This window comes from Eschscholzia californica, unplaced genomic scaffold (genome assembly GCF_041429995.1).
Source record: "Eschscholzia californica isolate CP2 unplaced genomic scaffold, dmEscCali1.0.p SCAF_5, whole genome shotgun sequence".
NCBI lineage: Eukaryota > Viridiplantae > Streptophyta > Magnoliopsida > Ranunculales > Papaveraceae > Eschscholzia > Eschscholzia californica.
The window spans coordinates 10091690-10113398 of NW_028238472.1; the positions used below are offsets into that span (position 1 = coordinate 10091690).

Consider the following 21709-nt stretch of genomic DNA (forward strand, 5'->3'; position numbering starts at 1 on the left):
ATTACTGTCACATGCACGATCACCTGAGGGCAACAGCTACATGGGTATCCACTTAGGTCTGGCCCATCAAACCGTCTGCGATCTCGACAGAACCCGTTGGCCGCTTCTCTGACCGCTGACCCTACTCAGGCTGGGGCGCCTTTAGCAACGTCCCTTTCTCACTATCAGTACTAGTAGAGCCTTATCTCCTTGCTGGATCAGCACCGAATGTAGGCACCACCATGTCCCCTCTAAAGGACCGGTTGATCATAGTATCTACCTAACATGTCTGTACTTCTTTTCCTCCCCTTGGGTTACTGACTCTGGCGCGGCTAAATATATTAGCGCCTCATTATCACGTTTCTCTCACTATGTCACCGCCCCCTTAACTATTTAGTTTGATTACCTGATGGGTACCGTATTAGGGTTCACCACATCGGATCTATTTTCTTTATCAATTCTAAAACTAACCTCCATTGGTGAAACAACTTGCCGTCAAACTAACCTCCATTGGTGGTGGTCGGTGGTGAAAATAGTTGTCACCATTGAGATAGAATGCAGACCAACGCGAAAAAGAATAAGGAAATAATGTATTTAATGTATTTAGGTTTAGATCCTTCACTTTGGATGCCTTGAACTTAATTCGGGTACAATTTCTTTTGTCTCTCCACCTCATCTCTCCCTACACCTCACCCCTCTCTCTCTCTCTCCAATTCACCTCTCTCTCTCTCTCCAACTCACCTCTCCACCTCATCTCTCCCTACACCTCACCCCTCTCTCTCTCTCTCTCTCTCTCTCCAACTCACCCCTTTCTTCTCCGGCAAGGTGGCCGGTCGGAAAATTTTCCACACTCTCTCTCTCTCTAAAACTCCGGCGAAGGGGGTTTCCCTTCGCCGGAGGATCTGTTCACGAACAGATTGTTCGTGAACAGACCTGCTGTTCACGAACAAACGTGAATAGTAGACTTGTTCACGAACAGCTCTCTGTTCGTGAACAGATCCTCCGGCGAAGGGAAACCCCCTTCGCCGGAGTTTTAGAGAGAGAGATAGTGGAGAGATTTTTTTAAAAAAAAAATTAGAGAGAGAGAGGAGAGAGAAATTTTTTTCTTTTTTTTTAAGGTTTGAAGGTGGCCGGCCGGAAAATTTTCCGGTCGGCCACCTTGCCGGAGAAGAAAGGGGTGAGTTGGAGAGAGAGAGGTGAGTTAGAGAGAGAGAGGTGAATTGGAGAGAGAGAGAGAGGGGTGAGGTGTAGGGAGAGATGAGATGGAGAGGGGTGAGGTAGAAATAATTTTTTTTAATGTTTTAAATTTGTTTTAAATTTAGAATTAAGAAGGGTAGTAATGACATTTACCTGGAAATAGGGGGTCATATTTGAATTTACGAAAAAAAAAATAGGCCATAAAGGAAGCTGGTCACAAAGTAGGGGGGTCATATAGGAATTAACTCTACTTAAATTGTGTGTGTAAACAAATATTTAAGTTCATTGTTTGTAAAAAAAAAAATTGAGCTCAATCATTTTGCTTATACACGGGCATGATTCTAGTCTCATTAATTTTATATTTATTTTGTGTTTTGTGTGTTTCTTCTTTCATTTTTTTTTTCATTATAATCATGTATGCACTATTTAGATTTTTATTTTGTTTATACAACGCATGCGTGATTCTAATATCATTAATCCCATTTAAATTCAATTATTAATTGTACTTGTGTACAATATTTACTCTTTTAGTTCCATTTTATGGACTTTTACTTTTCTACTTAACTAATAGAGTTAATTCTTATTTGGCCCCCTACTTGTGACCAGCTTCTTTTATGGCCTCCTATTTACTGTAAATTTAAATATGGCCCCCTTTTTTGAGGTAAATGTCATACCCTTCCTATATATATATTTCAAAATAAAATTAATTATAAAACATGAAATTCCACCTCTCTCTCCACTTCAAATCTCTCTCCACCTCACCTCTCTCTCTCTCTCCACCTCACCTCTCTCTCTCTCCACCCCACCTCTCTCTTGAACTCACCTCTCCTCTCCACCTTACCTCTATCTTCTCCGACGAAGGTCGTCGATCGGAAAATTTTCCAGCCGGCGACCTTCAAACATAAAAAAAAAAAATCTCTCATCTCTCTCTCTTTAAACATTAATCAAAACTATGTCATTCTACCACATAATCAAAAGCACAGATGGCAACCATCAAATTGTACCTCATTATAAGCAGAATCTACCTAACAGTGTTGAAGAAACTGGATCTGGGTGTTAATTTGCCCTAATCTTAGAAACTGTTACAATATATAAAGGTTACTCAAAATGATTACCTGTGGTTGATTGAAAATTAGGGTTTCCTTGAGAAACTAAAGTTGTTGAGTTCGTTGGTGGATGAGAAATGTTTTCATTGGTGTTAAAAGTTTTCATGACATTTCGCATTCCTTGCAACAATGTCTCAATCCGACACTTCTCTTACTCGATTTGATATTTCTCCTGATCCAGCATTACCTTTTGTTCTTTCAAACAAATGTATTCATCCATCATCATCTTTCCGCAGTTTAGGAGCAGCTACTCTCTCTCTAGACTTGTTTCAGGTATACTTTACAACCACTTCGATCAAATGTAGTAGTCGTCCTTTCGTATTCAACCTTCTTGTCCTCGTCTCCACCTACTCAGATTTTCAGGTGATGATCTCAAAGTGCTTGTAAAATTCCTTCAAAGAAATTAAAGCTCACTTTTTCCTGAACTATCTTTTCTCAGATCATTCCCCCACCAATTTCACATACCCAACATGATTCTTCGTCAAATGGAATCAAATTTCGAACTTATCGAAGATTAGTGCGTACTAATAACAACCCAGATCTTGCAACTGCAATTGCTGTGGTAATCTTCAAATCATTAATGGTGGAAATATACCTTAAAACTCACTTATTTTTCTTAAAAAATTTGTCTTTCAGGACATGGAATCAGTCTTTGGTGATCCTCTTCCAATTATTAATGATAACTCCATTAACAACCTGATTTAGAGTGAGAAGAATAATCACAGTGAAGTTCGAGAGTTTCGTCGTCGGACGGGATCGGGTCATGGCCGTTCATGTCAAGATTGGGTTTTTTTTAATGTTTAGAGAGAGAGAGATGAGAGATTTTTTTTATGTTTGAGGTCGCCGACCGGAAAATTTTCCGGTCGACGATCTTTGTCAGAGAAGAGAGAGAGAGAGGTGAGTTGAAGAGAGATGTGAGGTGGAGAGAGAGGTGAGGTGGAATTTATGTTTTATAATTAATTTTATTTTAAAAAAATATATAATGAAGGGTAGTTATGACATTTACCTCAAAAAATGAGTCATGTTTGAATTTACGGAAAACAGAGGCCATAAAGGAAGCTGGTCACAAAGTAGGAGATCAAATAGGAATTAACTCTAATTAATATGAACTAAAAGTCATGCATTTCCAATGTTTTTACATTGTGTGAAAACAATGATCTTTCTATTCTTTAAACAAGCACAAGCTTATCGCCAAATGTCTCTTCTATTACGGAGACCCCCAGGTCGCGAAGCTTATCCAGGAGTTGTTTTTTGTTTGCATTCACGTCTTTTGGAAAAAGCCGCTAAATTAAGTTCTCTTTTGGGCGAAGGGAGTATGACTGCTTTACCAATAGTAGAGACTCAATCGGGAGACGTTTCAGCTTATATTCCTACCAATGTAATTTCCATTACAGATGGACAAATATTCTTATCCGCCGATCTGTTCAATTCTGGAATCCGATCTGCTATAAATGTGGGGATTTCAAATAAAGTAAGACACGACAATCACAAAAGCGACATTATACAATAGAAACACTTGATCCATCAATAATACATTATAACTTATTAACAAATTTATGTGTGTTTTCCATCTTCTTTTCCATCTTCCTCTTTCTCTCTCTCCGTAACTTCTTTCCATCTTCCTCTCTCTCTCTCTAGAATAACCGTCCCTCTCCAAACCGTTCTAAGTTTGTGTGTTTCGTTTCTCCGGCGAAGGGTTCCCTTCGCCGAATCCCCTTTCTTCCTTTGTAGTTTATTTCCCTCCATTATAGTTTGTAGGGTTTCTCTCTTAATCTTTTGAGACCAGTTGATCAGCCTCAGTGATTGATGCGTTGAGATTCAACCTTCCCTTCTTCCCCCAAAATCAATTTGGTTCCTGCTTGACTGTATAATCATCGACTATTGTATTTTAAATTTTGATCAAATCGATTTTCGACCCTTTCTATTGGTAATCTCGCGACAGTGGATAGAAATACTAAATCTCCAATGGAATTGAAATACTAATTATCCAATGGAAGTGAAATTCTATACCGAGGAGTGGTGGTGGTGATGAAGAAGTTCTCCGGTGAAGGCGACGGTTTCCGACGATGAAAGAAGTTCTCTAGCGACGGTTTTTCGGCGCCAATAGCGGTTTCCCGGCGACATCGGTGGATTTCCGGTGACTTTGGTGGATTTCCGACTGGTTGTAAATTTAGTTTTTTCTTTTGTTTGTTGTAATATTATTAGTATAATAATAATAATTTCGTTTTTGTCAGACCTTAAGGGTCCCCTTTCTCGGATCTTTGGGATCCTTTTGTCAGACCTTTAGGGTCTCTATTCTCGGATCTTTAGGATCCTTTGTGTCAGTGTCTAGTCCAATATCTTTCCCTTCGTGAGGCACTTTGCATTTAAAGGTATGTGACTCTCATGAAGTCTTCAGAGGAGAGTAATTACAATTTCTATCCTTGTATCATTGTGATTTTATCACTTTTAATGGATATGTTTCCCTTGGATTAAACAAATTTATTCGCAAATAATAGCGGTCGAGACAAAAATAGAAAAAAAAAAGTAAATGAGAAAAATGGAAAGATTCTCTTCAAAATTTAGACCCGTTTGCAGATATATCTCAACTGAATGACTGCGTTCTTGTTAAAATTTGTTAAAAACAATATTAAAATCGCCAAAAAAAAAAAATCATTTTTTCTTAGTCAAATGAGCCCAACTCTATAGTCCGCTTTGGACCTCGTATAAGCTAGGGCCGGCCCTGGGACCTAACAATCGTTTTCTCAATTAATTTATTCCTAACAAAAAGATTAGTCACTGAAAGCTTACTTAATCAGTCAGCACCTTATATTAGACGCCGTTTAGATTTCTAATTAATTACTCATTGAATACTAAACCAACAGTCAAATATTATCTTGACTCATAATTCCATTTTCACACATTTTCTGATGCGAGAAATGATTTTCTCGCGTATCTTTTCACACCTATTTTCTCTCTTACACACAGAGAATGAGATCTCATTCTCATCTTCCTCGATCTGGAGATAGATTTCAGGTTTCTTATTTCTGAATTTCTGAATTTGATTCGGATCTGAATTCTTCAAATCTCTCTTTCTCTCTCTACCTATTGCTCTTTCTATCTTTTTTCTGGTAAGATGTGATTATAGTTTAGGGTAATGTTTCTTCTCATTGTTTGGTAAGAATTAGTACTACTTTGATTCCCCTAGAAGTTGGATAAATTCTTTACTTTTCGTTTAACCCAAGTCACACATTTCACATTTCATTTGATTTTTGTATGAATAAGATAATAACTTTTACATGATGACATGCAATTTTTGCAACTTTTGGTTGAATGAATCCCTAAAAGTATTTGTATGTTTTTAGGGCAATTTCTTGATCCAAACTTAGTTGATAACATATATCTTAGCCTGATTTTCAAGAAATGGTATTGTTTTTCTGCTTTTAAGATCCATGTAAACAAAACCCATCAGATTCATGAGCATTTCCTGTTTATTTTGGTAAGTGGGTGGTGCTTAATTTTTGTAAACTAATTAGGTATATATCTTGAATCATTTTGTTATCTTGTTCAGATGGAAAGTTAAAAGAGAGTATATGAAACTGATGCTGGTTGGGCATTCCAAATACTTTTGAGTTTTCAAATAGGATGAAAGGAGGATATCATGGATTGAGGGGCAAACAGGTTTCTCTTACCCTTGTCGCTCTTATTTGCACGACAATTTTCATTTGGGCATGGGAGAAATCCCCATTTCTTACAACATTCCTTCCACCTCAAGGGAGATTATTGGTGCCTTCTCCAGGTTTGTGTTTTCATTATCGATATTTTTCTTTTCTCCTTAACACGATCCAATACATTTTTGGCAATTATCGATAAATAAAGGTAGTTAACTGTGATAGCAAACTAAAACACGAATTCAAGTGATAGAGAAAAGCTGAAGCAAAATCACCAACTAATGTGATTCGGATTCACAAATAGACATATAGTATTTCTTTTATAAACAAAGACAAGAGTTTTTGGTTAATATAGTAAGGTAATTACAGAAGAGTGTAATGTACAGAAGGATGTTTCCAAATGGGATTACACGGTAACAAATTGTCCTCCCAATTGTGACTGAAGTTTCTAAAAGAAAGGGAGAGGTGCCAATTTTTACTCTTAGCCCAAAAAGTGGCAGAGAAATTATCAAATTTAAGATGGGGACTCGAGTATTTCATCGATCCCTTCGATTTGATTTTCGACCATCCATGGCGATTCCCTCATTGATCATGGAAGAATCCATGGTGGATTTTGAAGGGTTTGGAGAAACTAAATAATAGGGACTCGTGAATTATGTTTGTACTAATGATCTCCAAATTCCTGGATCCTCAAACGATATCTGATTCCACTTAGAAATTCCGTGCTTTCGAAATACTCCAAAGAATAGCATGTGAGAGTAGAGCCTGAGCTTTTTCCGGTTCAAATGAATCCGGAGATGATACCACAAAGAAATTTTGGATTTATGAATAGTATCTAGATGAACGTATGGTTTACGAGGAAAGCAGGAAGTGAGAAAGAATTTATTACTTTCCACTTTAGGTTGGTCTACAGTACCTACCTGGTCCGGATTTTGTTCATGAGTTCTATTCAGATTTTTTATACATCTAGTTGTCGTAAAATGAACATGAGAAACAATATAATGATATATATGGTGGCATGTGACTCCAGCGTTAGTCATTTAATTTTACAATGGTGGTGCAGAGATTCTCTTGGATGCACCCAAACCAGATATTAGTGTTAAGGAAGATATATCATATACTTCTCCAGTGAGTGGAACAAGAACTGAGCAAACAGAAAAGAGTTATGATGCTTTAACCACAACTGGTTCTGGTTCAGAAAGCACTCCCGAGAAAAGTATAGATGATGTGAACAAGATCGATGCCTCCGGTGAAAAGAAAGGTGAAGTTGAACCATGTTTTTTTGTTCTCAATTATGCTTTTGATACTTCTTTGTTCTGTCATCTTAACTATTTTCGAAATGTCTTCAAAAGTAGATGGTGATGTAAAGGAATTCGTATCAGATGATGTTACCCAACAAGAAGTAACGACTGAGCTACTAGAAAAGAGTTCCAGTGTTACAATAAATGATGGTTCTGCTGTGAATAACACTCCTAAGACAAATAAAGATCACGAGGACACAACCCCTGCCTCCATTAATAAGAAAGGTAGAGTAACATAATATTTCTGTTTCCAAATTTTGCATCGTGACATTTCCGCTGTGTTATCCAGTCTAGGAGAGATGTGTAAAGGGGATGTACCACTTATTAACTTACAATAGCCACAGCCACAGTTATATGCTCAACGTGAGCATATGGGCATTAATCCTGTCCATGCAGTTGATGTGTCATATTACGGGATCTACCTTATCCTTATCAGTTTTATGTTACTTTTACTCTATCAAGTTTTCATCTACAAAGGTTAGTTAGTTGGCACCTGTAACCCACACACTTAAGTAGTTAACTCGAGTACCCAAGGAGTCTAATTTGGGCTCGGTGTAGCCTGAGTAGAGTTTGGCGAACTCCATTACGAGTCATTGAGTTCACCTTTCTTTTCTTTTTCCTTCCGTCTCTGTTTCTTCCTCTATTTCCTTCAATCATTTTTATCATTTATATCAATCATGAACTTTTGAATAATTTTATTTTTGAATATGATATAAATTATAAACTCTGTAGTGGTACTGCAGTCTTCTCCTTTCAACATAAGAATTACTATATTTATGTTAATTAATATATACATATGCGCTTAAAATTATCAAGAATTGGCAGATTGGCCCCGACACCCAATAATTATGACCTGAGCTGAACTGTTAAGATCCTAAAATCATCTAATTAGGTAGTGCATTTGCTGAAGCTCTGATTTAAAGCCTGAAAGGAGGAGGGATATCCTACTCTTGCCACATGAATACTGTATCTTCCTTTCAGTAGCTCGAAGTAGTGGAGCATAACTTCTCTGTGATGATTATTAGGGGAGACATTTGGGTTGTAACGGATTATACTGATTTCCAATTTGTTCCGTTTAGTGCTACAGCAGCCCTATCTTTTGATTAAAAAATGGCGTTTGAGCTTGTTCATTCCTTCCTGCAACAATTCAGTATCGCTTCTTAGTTCTTTCTTAGCCGCCCATTTGCTATAGCTACTAAACTTAGAGGCTTTTTTGTGGTTGTGCAGAGATTATGATGGTTCCCCCACCAAATGAAACAATACCTGAACAGCCTGAAGGAAAAACACCAGATATAGCAGAGAACATTTTCAATGTTGTAACACCAGCAAGTTCTTCAAATCCAAACACTCCAGAGGGGAAAACTAGTGATTCAGACGATACCCTTGTGGAAAAGAAACGTATATTATTTTCTCGTATATCTACCTGATTTGGCTAAGCAAAGAAATTTAATCATGTGGTTGATATTCATTGTTATCTTGTTCATTCCTTTTATAGAGGCCTGCAACTATGCTAAAGGGAAGTGGGTTGAAGATAGTAGACGGCCGTTATATTCCGGGTCTCGTTGTAAGCAATGGCTGTCAGAGATGTGGGCTTGTAGGCTGACCCAACGAACAGACTTCGCCTATGAAACTTTTCGATGGAAGCCCCTTAACTGCGAGATGCCAGAATTTGAAGGACCTTCATTCTTGAAAAGGTACTATATTTTGTTCTTAGGAAGCTAAACTTAGAATGAAGTTATCCTGTTATGTTGCTCTCATGCTTTGAAATACAAAATTGCATGAATTACTTCTACTAATCTCAAATGAGTCTCATTTAGCGAGCAACAACTCTCACCAATACCATATGCAAATGCAATATCTCTCTTAACTCTCTTTAGTGACATATCATGATTTATGAGCATTACTTTTGCTTATCAGATTTCTTAAAACCTGTGATATGATAATGATGTTAATGTTTTATTCCAGGATGCAGCACAAAACTATTGCTATTATTGGGGATTCCTTGGGAAGACAACAATTCCAGTCTTTGATGTGTATGGTCACTGGTGGTGAGGACAGGCCAGATGTAGAAAATGTCGGGTGGGAATATGGGCTTGTGAAAGCTCGTGGTGCTACTCGCCCTGATGGTTGGGCCTATCGGTTTCCAAGCACCAACACGACAATCCTCTATTACTGGTCAGCAAGCCTTTGTGACTTGGAGCCCATTAATAGCACTGATCGGAACACGGATTGGGCCATGCATCTAGATCGACCACCTGCATTCTTACGCCGCTATCTCGATAGATTTGATGTCCTGGTTCTAAATACTGGTCATCACTGGAATCGAGGGAAAATTAATGCAAATAGATGGGTTATGCATGTTGGTGGTGTACGCAACACAGATAGAAAGCTTGCAGAGATTGGCCGTGCGAAGAATTTTACGATATATAGTATTGCCAAGTGGGTGGATCTCCAGCTTCCAAAACATCCACGGTTGAAAGCCTTCTTCAGAACGATATCACCTAGGCACTTCTTCAATGGTGATTGGAATTCAGGTGGAAGCTGTGATAATACAACTCCACTGGCAGGAGGGAAGGAGGTTAAAGAAGACAAGTCTCTTGATCCTAGTGTGTCTGGGGCTGTTAGTGGTACAGGGGTGAAGCTGTTGGATATAACTGCACTTTCGCAGTTAAGAGACGAAGGTCATATATCCCGGTACAGTGTCAAAGCCACACCAGGTATGCAAGATTGTCTCCACTGGTGTTTACCTGGCATTCCTGATACCTGGAATGAACTTCTAGCTGCTCAATTGTAGTGTTTAAGATTTACTATAAAGGAGGATCTTTGTGAAAAAAGAGACCAGTCAGTCTATGGTTCTTGAGCGATGCCCGATATTGATGTTCAGCTAATCGATTTACATTTCATGCGAAAAGAACCCATCGTTAGGGATGCTAGTAGGAGATAGAATTCGATCGTGAACTTCCTCGGAAGTCTTTATTTGTTATGCCTCATTCTCTGTTTTTCTATGGAGATGATTGAAGTAGGATGGAGATGAATAGAAGAAGTTAAAAGAATTCAGTATAATGGTGGGTAGTTGCTTGGTTTGAGACAGGATGTTAACACGGCTAATTGGTTTAGCATGACGTTATAAATAGGACGTATAGGATACTAACAGAATATGGCATGTAACTTTGTAGCTGCTTAATAAAGTTGTCATTCTTTATTTAATTGTTTTCCATACGCAAACATGAAAATTTAATTGTGTTCCTTGCGCCTCGTTTTGGGGAAGCATGAAAATTTATTCGTGCAAAATTTTAAAGAGAAATTATGGATTTGTTAAATTTTCCAGGGCAACAAAAAAGTTTCTTCCTCATTTCCTACCATCCCTAGTCGCCATCTTGGCCTACTACCACCACTTTCATCCACCATCATCACTTCTCTCTCTATTCCAGCGAAGGGGAGGACCTTCTTCGTGCAATGTGTTGATCTGGTTTGAGATAGTCCCTGTAACTACAATGCAAGCTTTCTGATGAGCTTTACCGGTGTGGCCGAAGAAATGGGATGAGCTCTACCGGTGTGGCCGAAGAAATGGTAGCGGGGGATTTCGGGGAACCAGATGAGAAACAAAAAATTTGACAAATACTTTCATCTAAAATTTTGTACTTCCAAAAGAAAAAAATTGTTTCCTAGAGCGATGGCCGTTTTTAAGCTTTCCCAATTTGTGTCGTTTAATTTATTTTTGTCTAAATCTGACTTATCTAGATATGAGTCGTTTTCAAATCACAGAATCAATCCAAATTAACCAATCAAATAGAAGCATTCTAACAATGGATTGAGACAATTCAGACTTCAATTTAGATCTATCTTAGAAAGTAATGTGGAATGTTGGTACAACTTAACGGCTTAAGCCAATGGATTCTGATCTTCATTGTTGAATTGAGCATAAAACCCATTTTTTGTTGAGAATGAGAACACAAAAAAATGTTTCCATCACGTTCTTTAGAAATTAGAAGGAGGGAAAGTAATATCATAATATTTTTCTTTTGTTAAAAAAGAGGTAATGCATTGATATATAATAGTTATATAATTATACCATATCTTCCTAGATCCAGATAGTCATCTATTTCTTTTATTCTCTTTCATCACTAAACTAACAAATATATGAACATGTTTATAAAAATAAGAAATCATAAGTCAATGACCCAATCTAAAAGATCATGTGCATTTTAGTACTTTCTTATTAGTTAATATGGTGTATAATTTATTATAATTTTTGCAGATCTAGAGATCATTAATACCTATAGACTTAACAAGGCATATTAAAATGTTCATGTGGGTGGAGAGTGAGGGAGATTGGGAGTATTTATTTGTTCATGCACGTTATTCACCAATCAAAAGTGCTTCCACCGCTTCACAGTCATTTTGTCTCCTTGTTGAAGAAACCCAAGCTCACTTGCGGGTGGGGTAACTCTAAAGGGAGGCGTGCTTTTGCTCCGAGTTCATCTCTCTCTTGGCCGTCTCTGTCGTTCACTGATTGGGGGACCATCCGATGACTTCAGATTTATCTGAGCCCGTATCGTTCAAGGCCATCACGGACTGGGTGCCGTCCGAGTGCCCCTCAAACGACCCCAATCCGTGGTGGCACAGAGAGAGAAGCAAGCCAAGAGTAATTTTTGAGGATTAAGACAGGTCTTGGACTTCAGAATTGTTTGAGTCTGTACTGTTCAAGCCCAACACGAACTAGACCCCGTCCGAGTACCCTCAAACTTTCCCAATCAGCGGTGGCGCGAAGAGGGAAGCAAGCCAAGAGTAATTTTCGAGGATTGGAAGAGTCCGAAAACATTGGATATGTTTAAGTCTGTGTTGTTCAAGCCCAACACAAACTAAGCCCCCGTCTGAGTTCCCTCAGACTTCCAAATCTGTGGTGGCGCTGAAAGGAGAGCAGGCCAAGAGTAATTTTTGGGGATTGAGAGAGTCTGATGACTTCGGATTTCCATGTTGTTCAAACCAGTACAGGCTAGACCCCATTCGAGTGCCCTCGGACTGCCCCAATCCGTGGTGGCGCGAAGAGGGAAGCGGGCCAAGAGTAATTTTTGTGGCGTCTATAGAGGCTCCCACACCACACTCGAGCGAGCGAGAAAACAGACTCCCGCGTCACTTTTTCTCCGTTCCCCATAACAAACTCCTCCAGTCCTCCTCGCTCCTCCGGTTTCTTCTCCGAAAACTCAAGTTCATACCCCCTTCCAACTCCTCCCGGCACCGGCAGCTACCGAAACCTCTAGCCGTCGGAAAAAACACTCCGATCATGGCGGAGGAGGAGGAGTTCGTAAAATCTGTCGAAGATGGATTAAAACTCTCAAAACGGATCTACTTTGGCAAAGATCGAGCTATTGCGCCACCAAAACGTGTTTTATCAATGGAGAAATCATCATCATCATCATCATTTCTTCCGATGGCTCCAATGGTTTACGCAGTTATTTCAGATCCTTCTATTGTTGATAATCCTGATATTCCAAGCTATCAACCTCATGTTCATGGACGTTGTGATCCACCCGCATTGATTCCTCTTCAAATGAACGGGATTGAGATTGAAGTTAATTGTTATTTGGATACAGCTTTTGTTACTTTGATTGGATCATGGCGTGTTCATTGTGTTATGGGAAGCAGGGCTTGTGATTGTCGCCTCGCCATTCCAATGGGACAACAGGTTCGTCTCTCACATTCATCTTTTTCATACTGTCTTAAAATCTAATTAGGGCAAGATTTTAGATACCCTAAAAACTGAAGTACTAATTAATTTTGAGTTATATTATTTGTTTTAGTATTTATAAAGGTCTTTATATGTTAACACTTATCAGCTAAGTTCTTAATTATTGTTCCTTATTTGTTAAAGAATGTGAAAATTTGGAAAGATATATCTTCATTTTGTTTCATGTTAGTGAAAAATTAGCAATTTAGTACTAGCATTTAAACACAATCACGACACTCTATTCCGACTTTTTTTTTATAGTTTGGGGTATTTAATTCGAATATCAAAATAAACTATGGGTCTATCCAGTAAGATGCAAAGAATCATTGTTAGGAGGAGGTGAAAAATGGCTACGGACATCTGGGATGAGTAAAAATAACTCAATCCTAAGTTCCTAACAAGTGGAGTACTTGTCTAATGAAAACACGGAGGTATATATAAGAATATCAATTTCGTTTAGTCCAGATAGGCAAATATTGGAACCTACTGCTATTAGCCTATAACTGTAAGAAGTTGAACTAAAGAAAACCCAAGCTGTCGACACTAGAGTGGGATCTGCATTTGCCATAATGGAGAATTGGGGGCATTAAAAAAGTGGTAGTAGTTACTAGAACAATGGAGATCCTCAAGTTACTCCATTAGACCAGAAACTAAAAGGGAGCGGTAGGAATAGTGATTAAGATCAGAAATAAGAGCCTTTTGATAATCACTGTAAGAAGCAAGGACCCCAAACGAACAATTTTGCTTCTTTTCCCAACGAGGTCAACCATCAAGGTTTTTATCTTAACTTTGGTTGTTACCCTCTGTAAGATCTATGCTCTGCTGAGACTGACTTCTATATCACCTCAAAATGTAAAAAAACTATTCTTAGTTAATATAGTCTGGTTCTCTTTCAGAAATTTGTGGTGCTTATTCGTTGTTCTCAAGAAATATATGATTTGGCTAACAGGGTTCAATTCTAGGTGTCGAGGTTGATGTCTACAGAAGGTCATATTCTTCTCAAATGACTGCTGAGGATGGGAGCCTGAATATTGGGAAAGTAGCAAAAGCTGATGATATTGGTTTTCTGAAACCTGAGATATTTATCTTGACAATACCACAGGTATTGTTATATGACTTATATCACATTGAATAGATTTAAATTTTTTGTTGTCGTGAAATTGTTATTTTCTTCTTTGTGTCATCTAAAGTATGTGAGTTATTATACTTTGAAGGTTGATGGAGGCTCAAATCTATCCGTCAAAGTCAACTGGTCTCAAAAATTAGTGTGTGATGCCGGTCTATTTTCTGTCAATATACCTTTTAAATTTCCGGAGTACGTAACTCCTGCAGGAAAAAAAATTTCGAAGAGAGAAAAAATACAATTGAATGTCAATCCTGGTATTGGGACAGAAGTTTTGTGCAAGACTTCTAGCCATCCTTTGAAGGTGAGTCTTCCCAAACTTTTGATTGGAGTTTCTACTTTCTATATTAAGTTATAAAAATTAATTGCGTGACATGATCTCTCAACTTGGTAGGAATTAAGACGCCAAGCAGGAAAACTGGGTTTCTTATACGAAGCAGATGTCCTAACATGGTCGAATGCAGAATTTCATTTTTCTTATGAGGTGAGACTCAAAATACTTAGTGATTTACTGTCTATATTCCTTTTCATGCATTTATGTATATCAGACTATCAGAGTTGCTTGGAACTGTGATACAAGTCATCTTGTTAAACTAGAGATGGATGATGATAGCATTTCTAGATGCAACTAATTTTGCCATAAAAACTTACATAAATATCTTGCTCCCCAAACTTTTGCAGCTATCACCAAATAACATCTCTGCTGGGTTGCTTTTGCAATCGCCATCCGTTGATGATTTGGATCAGAGAGAGATGTTCTGCTTCTACCTGCACTCAGGGAATCGCCAAACAAAGGTGAAATGCCGTTACTGCAGTATTTATATTGTGCCATGTACACAGACTTCGTTTCTCATTTTATCTTCCAGAAAGTGTTTTGTTGGATTCAGCCATCAGAAGTTCTTTTTCGTACTGCGATTGCATTATTGCATATATTGAGATAAAGGGAACCATGACTACATGTCAATATATACAAGATGAGAACATGATTTGTAGAAGTAGTGAACTAGAGAAATAATGAATCCTGTCATACTGTGGAATTTAAATCATAAAAGATGAACCTGCTTGAAGAAACTGCACAAGGGAAAATTAAAACTATAAAAGCTTAGTAGAATCTGGCAAGATTGATTTATCGGGATGGAAGATGGAGTAGTTCCCTCCAGAAGTGTTTCCTTCTTGCATTCCTGATAAGGAAATCAAGTGTTGAAGTTCCATCTCAGGGAATGCCGAGTAGTAGACAAGGATTCCACCACTGCCTTTCTACCTTCATTTTCGGCAATTCTACGAGTAGCACAGGGCATACTGAAAGACCACTAAGTTCCAGTATTCTCATAATAAATTGGTATTATCGCTTCAAAATTTTATACAACTAGAAGATGATTTTAGCATTTTTTTTCACCGTTCGAAATTATTGATTTTTTTCTGATGATTGTTTAGTCATTATCAAAAACTTCTTTTACTCTTATAAATAACCACATTAAATTTTCTATGATTTCAGAAACATTTTGGGTACTTCTGTTGTTCTATTATGTCATAGTACTTCAGTGCAGTTCTCATTTAGTCTTTGTTTTGCTTGAAACACCTTATCTCATTCCAATTCTATCTGATAGGTTTTCAGAAGAAAAGTGGTATTTGTTGTTGATACAAGTGAAAGCATGAAAGGGAAGCCGCTTGAGAATGTGAAGGTCGCATTATCTGCAGCACTCTCTAGTCTCAATCCTGAAGATTCTTTTAGCATAATAGCTTTCAATGGGGAGACTTACTTGTTCTCTTCATCGCCAGTGCCAGCAACGAATGATAACATTGAAAATGGTGCTAAGTGGATAAGCATTAACTTTATTGCAGGTGGTGGTACCAACATATTGCAACCCCTAAATCAGGTTATTATTTCCCATTGGAAGTGTTTGTTGATTAGCTTTCAAGGGCACTACTTAGATTGTTGCTTCTCAATTCAGTTTCAGGCATTCTTTTGAGGTTGACTTACTTGCCTTGACTACACTATTACATAAATAGTTATACATAGAGCCCTATAAATAGGCCATTTACCTTTTCAACAACAAAAATAGAACAGAACAGATGCAATCTTATTTACCTCGAAGAAGCGGTATGACCAAAGCCGTCTGAACTAATAATGAAACAGGAGAAAACTCCAGTATTTTGGGTAACTGAACAAGAACCACTGGGTGATGAACCTTACTGGACATTATAGGACACTAGGAAAATGTTTGATAAGATAGATAATGTCACCTGGAAGGGCACTTAGTAACATTATGCTCATTTCTTTCGACGTGCTTATCATTTCCGAATAGAATTCTTCAGTAAGATCAACTCTAACTGGATAAGTATGGGAGTCTAACCTCCTTTTTTTTTCTTAGGCAATAGAGATGCTATCTGATACTCATGATTCGATTCCCCTCATTTTTCTCATTACTGATGGGAGTGTGGAAGATGAAAGACACATTTGTGATACTATGAAGAATTGTATGAAAAATGGAGGATCCATGTCTCCACGTATATCAACATTTGGCATAGGTAAGGATTCTCGTATTCGTCTTTCAGGCAACCTGTCTGGATAATTCTTCTGATTGTATTATCTTCGAAGCAATGATTTGTCTTCAACAAGAAGCCGTTGTAAAGTTTATGTAACTTTTGACTCTTGACACAACATTATCTAATAACTCTCTGAGGAACCTTTGTTTACTTTCATGCGAAGTTCAGGTTATATGTTTGTAGTCGAAGTCACTTACTATGCAGACAAAATTTTCAGGTACATATTGTAATCACTATTTCTTGCAAATGCTGGCACTAATTGGCAGAGGATACTATGACGCAGCATACGATGTAGGTCAGTTGCATGTACCCATAGCTTCCTTAAACATTTTTCTTTGCTAAACTTCACGTAGGAAGTCAGCATCATAAAATTAACTGTTGATAGAAGTGTTGTTCTGGATTCATATTCTCGCTGAAACCTAATGAGACTTGTATAGTCTAGTTGGTGTGCAGTAGTTGGAAACCATCACCTATTGACTACCACAATCTTTAATAGCCCAAGAGCTTATTACTTCATTCGCGACTGGTGTCGCATGGAATATCACCTCCCCGTTCTTTGTTAGGGAATTAGTGAACCTTGTAGAAGTAAGGAATATATAGCTCGTTAAATTTGTAAAGAAGGTAGGTAAATTTTGAACTCCCACTAGTTCACTCATTCTCCTATATTCTCTTCGGTTTTTCATATTCTTCGCTAATAGTATTATGTATCTTAGGTGTAAGATATGTAGTGTCTTTTGGCTTATCTAAGTTTGTTTCTTAGTATATTTCCATACTCTGTATTACCATACCATTGGAAGGTAATCCAGTGCAAAGAAGGTCGTTTTTTTGAAATGCAAGGCACTTATCATGTTCTCTGTGCCTGTCAGATTCAGTTGAAGTTCGAATGCGGAAACTATTAACTACAGCTTCATCTATCATTCTTGCGAATGTGACCATTGACAGTTTTCAGCATCTTGATGATGCACTTGAGGTTTGTTTCTCCTGGTCATTTTCTCTTTGCAAACGTAACACCATTGACAGTCTTCAGCCAGTATACTAAAGAAAAGTTCATACGATTTTGAGCAACTTGAAAAGCTTAATTAACTTAATTTGAATTCCTGTTCATTTTGTTCATCTGCACCTAATGTTCTTTTGTATTTGACATTTAGGTTTTTCCTTCCCAATTTCCAGACCTGTTATCTGGAAATCCGCTAATTGTATCCGGCAGATATCAAGGAAAGTTTCCTGAACTTCTCATCGCCAGGGGTGTTTTGGCGGATTTCAGCAATTATGCAGTTGACTTGAAGGTGCAAAAGGCAAAGGACATTCCACTTGACAGAGTAAACTCCCAACTCTTCGACTACCTATGTACATATTTGCAATTAGGCCATCATTGTTGTAATATTTTTCCATTCATGTTTTCATATTAGATATGTCAAAGGTTCAGCATCTAATATAGTACTTCTGCTTACATAAAGTTGAATAGTTAATTGCTCGGCTGATACTTGCAAGCTAATAGATGTCGATTGCCTGTGTTGATTATTGGTACTTCAACTCTTCTCCTAATTTTATCGTTGTAAACAGGTATTTGCCAAAAAACAAATTGATGTACTCACTGCTCAAGCATGGTTCACAGAAGACAAGAAGCTGGAGGAGAAGGTTGTTATTCAATATTCTAACACTTCTCATTCACAAAACCAGCACAGACCTCACTGCTAAACCCTATTGTTACTTAATTCTTATTATAGAACTCTCGGGAAAAAAAAATCGGAGAAATGAAAGACTGATAACTTCTACTTAGTTAAAAATATGAACTACTTTGTGATTATTTACTTAATGTATATGTTGCAGGCTGCAAAACTGAGCATACAACATGGGGTTACATCAGAATACACCAAAATGGTTGTACTTGAGAAAGGCGAAGGAACAAAAGTTTCGGGGGAAAAAATAAAGTTGGTGCAAAGCTTGGGTATTGGGTTTGGTAACTTAGGGGCAACAGCAGAAAGCAGACCACCAGGATTTAAAGAAGCTCCTATACCGGAACCAGTGGGAGATGCGTTGGTGAAGGCAGCATCAAGCTGTTGTAGCAGTGTTCTAGATTGTTGCTGCTGTTTCGGTTGTATAAGATGTTGTTCTAAAATGAATGACCAATTTGCGATTCTTTTGGCACAACTTTGTACTGGGTTGGTGTGTTCCGCCTGCCTAAGCTGTTGTTCAAGCGAATAACGACCAATTCCCCCACCTCAGGTCCATGTGTTTAACTTGAAAAATTTGCAGGCTGTCATATGTACCATCATGTTATGTTTATGTACATTTATTGTTATTTATTTTTAGTTTAGTTGCACATATTGCATCCTTTTTTGTTTATAACGATAATTACAAACTCAACTTTCAGAGTTTATAATTAATATTTATTCGAATTGATGCAACATGAAGAATATGTTGATGTATGTGTGAGTACTTACAATCATTTTGGAGGATTCCTCTTAAGAAAAAAAAAAGTTTTAATCTTATTTTGTAACTTGCTGACTGACTTTTTCTAAAAGACAAATGGGTTGAAAGTTTGATTACGAAAGATATGGATTGTACTTTTAATGAAAAGTGAATCAGTAAATCACAAAGTATCTCAACACTTTTTCGTACACAACATTTATGTTAAAAAAATACTGCAACTGTTATTTTGTAGTGCGGAATACATTTCTCCGACTTTGTGAGAGAATAACTTATCTGTAAGTAAAGGAAGAGTAGTTGAGGAAAACAAAGGTTACTTTGTGGATGGGGTTTAAGTGATTATTGTAGTGGCTTGTGGACTGTGGTGTGGTGGTATATGAGTGAGATATATATATATAGGGATTTAAGTGTAATGTTATTCAATAGATGGGTGTATGTCTAATTACTTTGGAATTCCACCCATCTTATTACCAAGGTTCCCTTTTTAAGTCAAAGGGTATCTCTCTCTCTCTTACCTGTAGCTAATTAGCTGTTGAGTGTTGTTTATTTCTTTATGAGGGATCGATAGTACAGATCCTAAATCAGTTTCCAGTTCTAGGGTTTTGTTCTTATTAGGCTAGGTTATTATTAGATCCAGTAAAATAAAAGGATTTTGTGGAATTAGGTCTTTTAGTGGTGGTGGGGGGGAGGATCTACACTATTAGTCTTCCTGTGAGTTGTTTGAAACAATTGGTTGGTAGTGGGGTTGACGAGGAACCTGAGACTACCAATTCCATTTGTTAAGTTCGCATCAGTTGTGATTTGGTGAATCTGAGTCCATGTCTTGGCCTGGTGCAGAAGATATCTTCCTTTCCACTTCACTTGCTAGCTATCTTGACAGTAAGCTCTCTCTCTCTCTCTCACAAATTCATCTATTCATGCCGATTCTCATCCATTTTGCATATTTCTATGAGAATAATCCCACATGAGACCGTAACCAAAATACAATGTTGTTCAGTTTTGAGTTGGATGACCACAAATTTAGCATGATATCAGAGCTATGTCCAAATGTCATACTTTTAAAAGCCACACATGTTTCAAGTCACCAGAAAAGGAAAAAAGGACATATGTTAGGCTTAGAGAACACCTTACTCGAGGGGCATGTGAGAATAGCCCTACATTGGAAAAGGGTGATACGGTAACCAAGAATATAGCGTCTATGACCCCTCCATTCATTGGGAATTAGTTTTGAGTTGGATGACCACAAATTTAACAATTTTCCATACTCAGAAACGAATAGTGTTGGACACCCGGGTCTCAATTTACGGTTGTAGCTTGTAGGTACATGTGTTGGGTATGAGTCATTTCTTTAGGTTGGCACTTGCAGTGTTTATTTTCCAAGCTTCGATAATACGTAAGTGATTTCTTTTCTGTCCCATCTCATATTCGTATAATTTGCAGAGAAACTTCTTGTCTTGTTGAGAGATGGAAGAAAGCTCATGGGTATACTTCGTTCTTTCGATCAATTTGGTACGTACGACTATACCCTCTCATATATCTTGTAGTTTCATGAGTTTGTTAAATACTTTATTTCCTAATGGAACTCTTATCCTTATAACGCAGCAAATGCGGTACTTGAAGGTGCATGTGAGCGAGTAATTGTTGGAGATCTGTACTGTGATATTCCATTAGGTCTTTATGTAATCCGTGGGGAGAATGTAGTCTTAATTGGCGAGCTGGTACACTTTTCTTACTCTAAGTTACTATTAGTTGTTAAATATAACAACCCCTGAAGTAATATTTGTAATGAATTTCGTTTTTTTTTTTCGATTGTGATAGGATCAAGAGAGACAGGAACTTCCCGCTCATATGACTCGTGTTTCATCTGCAGAGATAAAGAGGGTACGTACTAAAAGTGAAAGCTCTTTCAGTTAATGTACTAAACTAAACACCCATAGCTTAAAGTCTAATGGTGCATCATGCATCTTATGAAGCAACCCTGACTTGTCAACAACCTTTGGTTGGAGCAGTTACCAAGTTGGTTTCCATCCTCTAGGTCAAGGGTTCGAGACATGGAGTCGTACCCCTTAAAGTATGCTGACATTTCAAAAACAAAAAACCTGGCTTAGAAGGGTAGTTGGTTGTTTGCTAGAATGATGTTTGTTGTAAGACATGTAGATTTTGATTGTATATATTGCTTAGGGACTTGGGTAATTTCAATCGGTCGGTTTCAGTTGACAAATTATAACATTTTGCAGGCACAAAAGGCAGAAAGGGATGCTACAGATTTGAAGGGCTCCATGAGAAAGAGAATGGAATTCCTCGATTTGGACTGAGAACCGACCCCCTTGTACGCGCCCTTCCATTTCTGTTTCGTTGGTGAATTTGTGTCTCATGTTCGCTCGCAATTATTAATGCGGTTGGTTCGTGCTACCAAAGCCCAATAGACGATAGGAAAGTTGGGGGGTTGTTGTCTTCTGTCATGTAATTTTTCCTCTTTTTCGATTCCACATGCCTCAAGTGTATGTACATTTGGCTCCCCCATTCCCCCACCTAATGTTTTTTCCATACTTCATAGTGTATGCAGTTTTTTCATGGTGTATTAGAATTCTATGACTTCGCATCATTGTTTTAGAATTTTACTAACCATATCTTGTCTCACAATCTCT

General features: G+C 37.8%; 4 protein-coding genes across 12 annotated transcripts; all 4 read left to right on the top strand.

Annotated features, from left to right (window-relative positions):
* Positions 1-2000: 2000 nt before the first annotated feature.
* LOC147536928 (uncharacterized) lies at positions 2001-3281 on the top strand. 2 transcript variants are annotated; one of them, XM_086643727.1, is made up of 3 exons: positions 2001-2555; positions 2722-2844; positions 2919-3281. In XM_086643727.1, the coding sequence occupies exons 1-3, from the start codon at positions 2412-2414 to the stop codon at positions 2985-2987; spliced, it is 336 nt and encodes a 111-aa protein (XP_086499853.1). In that variant the 5' UTR covers positions 2001-2411; the 3' UTR covers positions 2988-3281. The 2 variants fall into 2 exon arrangements, with proteins under 2 accessions (XP_086499853.1, XP_086499852.1); XM_086643726.1 differs by having other exon boundaries at positions 2001-2645; positions 2919-3089.
* Positions 3282-5006: 1725 nt separating this feature from the next.
* On the top strand, positions 5007-10440 carry LOC147536929 (protein trichome birefringence-like 14). Of its 8 annotated transcripts, none has more exons than XM_086644571.1 (7): positions 5007-5297; positions 5833-6060; positions 6996-7193; positions 7288-7458; positions 8461-8631; positions 8729-8927; positions 9199-10440. In XM_086644571.1, the coding sequence occupies exons 2-7, from the start codon at positions 5907-5909 to the stop codon at positions 10025-10027; spliced, it is 1722 nt and encodes a 573-aa protein (XP_086500697.1). In that variant the 5' UTR covers positions 5007-5297; positions 5833-5906; the 3' UTR covers positions 10028-10440. The 8 variants fall into 8 exon arrangements, with proteins under 8 accessions (XP_086500697.1, XP_086500692.1, XP_086500699.1 ...); XM_086644566.1 differs by having other exon boundaries at positions 5063-5297; positions 7285-7458; XM_086644573.1 differs by having other exon boundaries at positions 5119-5392.
* A 1930-nt stretch (positions 10441-12370) lies between these two features.
* On the top strand, positions 12371-19039 carry LOC147536930 (uncharacterized). Its single transcript, XM_086644575.1, has 12 exons — positions 12371-12919; positions 13911-14063; positions 14176-14388; positions 14479-14568; positions 14766-14879; positions 15692-15961; positions 16457-16613; positions 16849-16926; positions 17498-17601; positions 17780-17950; positions 18195-18269; positions 18462-19039. Exons 1-12 carry the CDS (start codon positions 12518-12520, stop codon positions 18834-18836), a joined length of 2202 nt encoding a protein of 733 aa, XP_086500701.1. The 5' UTR covers positions 12371-12517; the 3' UTR covers positions 18837-19039.
* A 256-nt stretch (positions 19040-19295) lies between these two features.
* LOC147536931 (sm-like protein LSM1B) lies at positions 19296-21689 on the top strand. Its single transcript, XM_086644578.1, has 5 exons — positions 19296-19940; positions 20502-20570; positions 20664-20779; positions 20880-20942; positions 21299-21689. The coding sequence occupies exons 1-5, from the start codon at positions 19880-19882 to the stop codon at positions 21374-21376; spliced, it is 387 nt and encodes a 128-aa protein (XP_086500704.1). The 5' UTR covers positions 19296-19879; the 3' UTR covers positions 21377-21689.
* Positions 21690-21709: the final 20 nt, after the last annotated feature.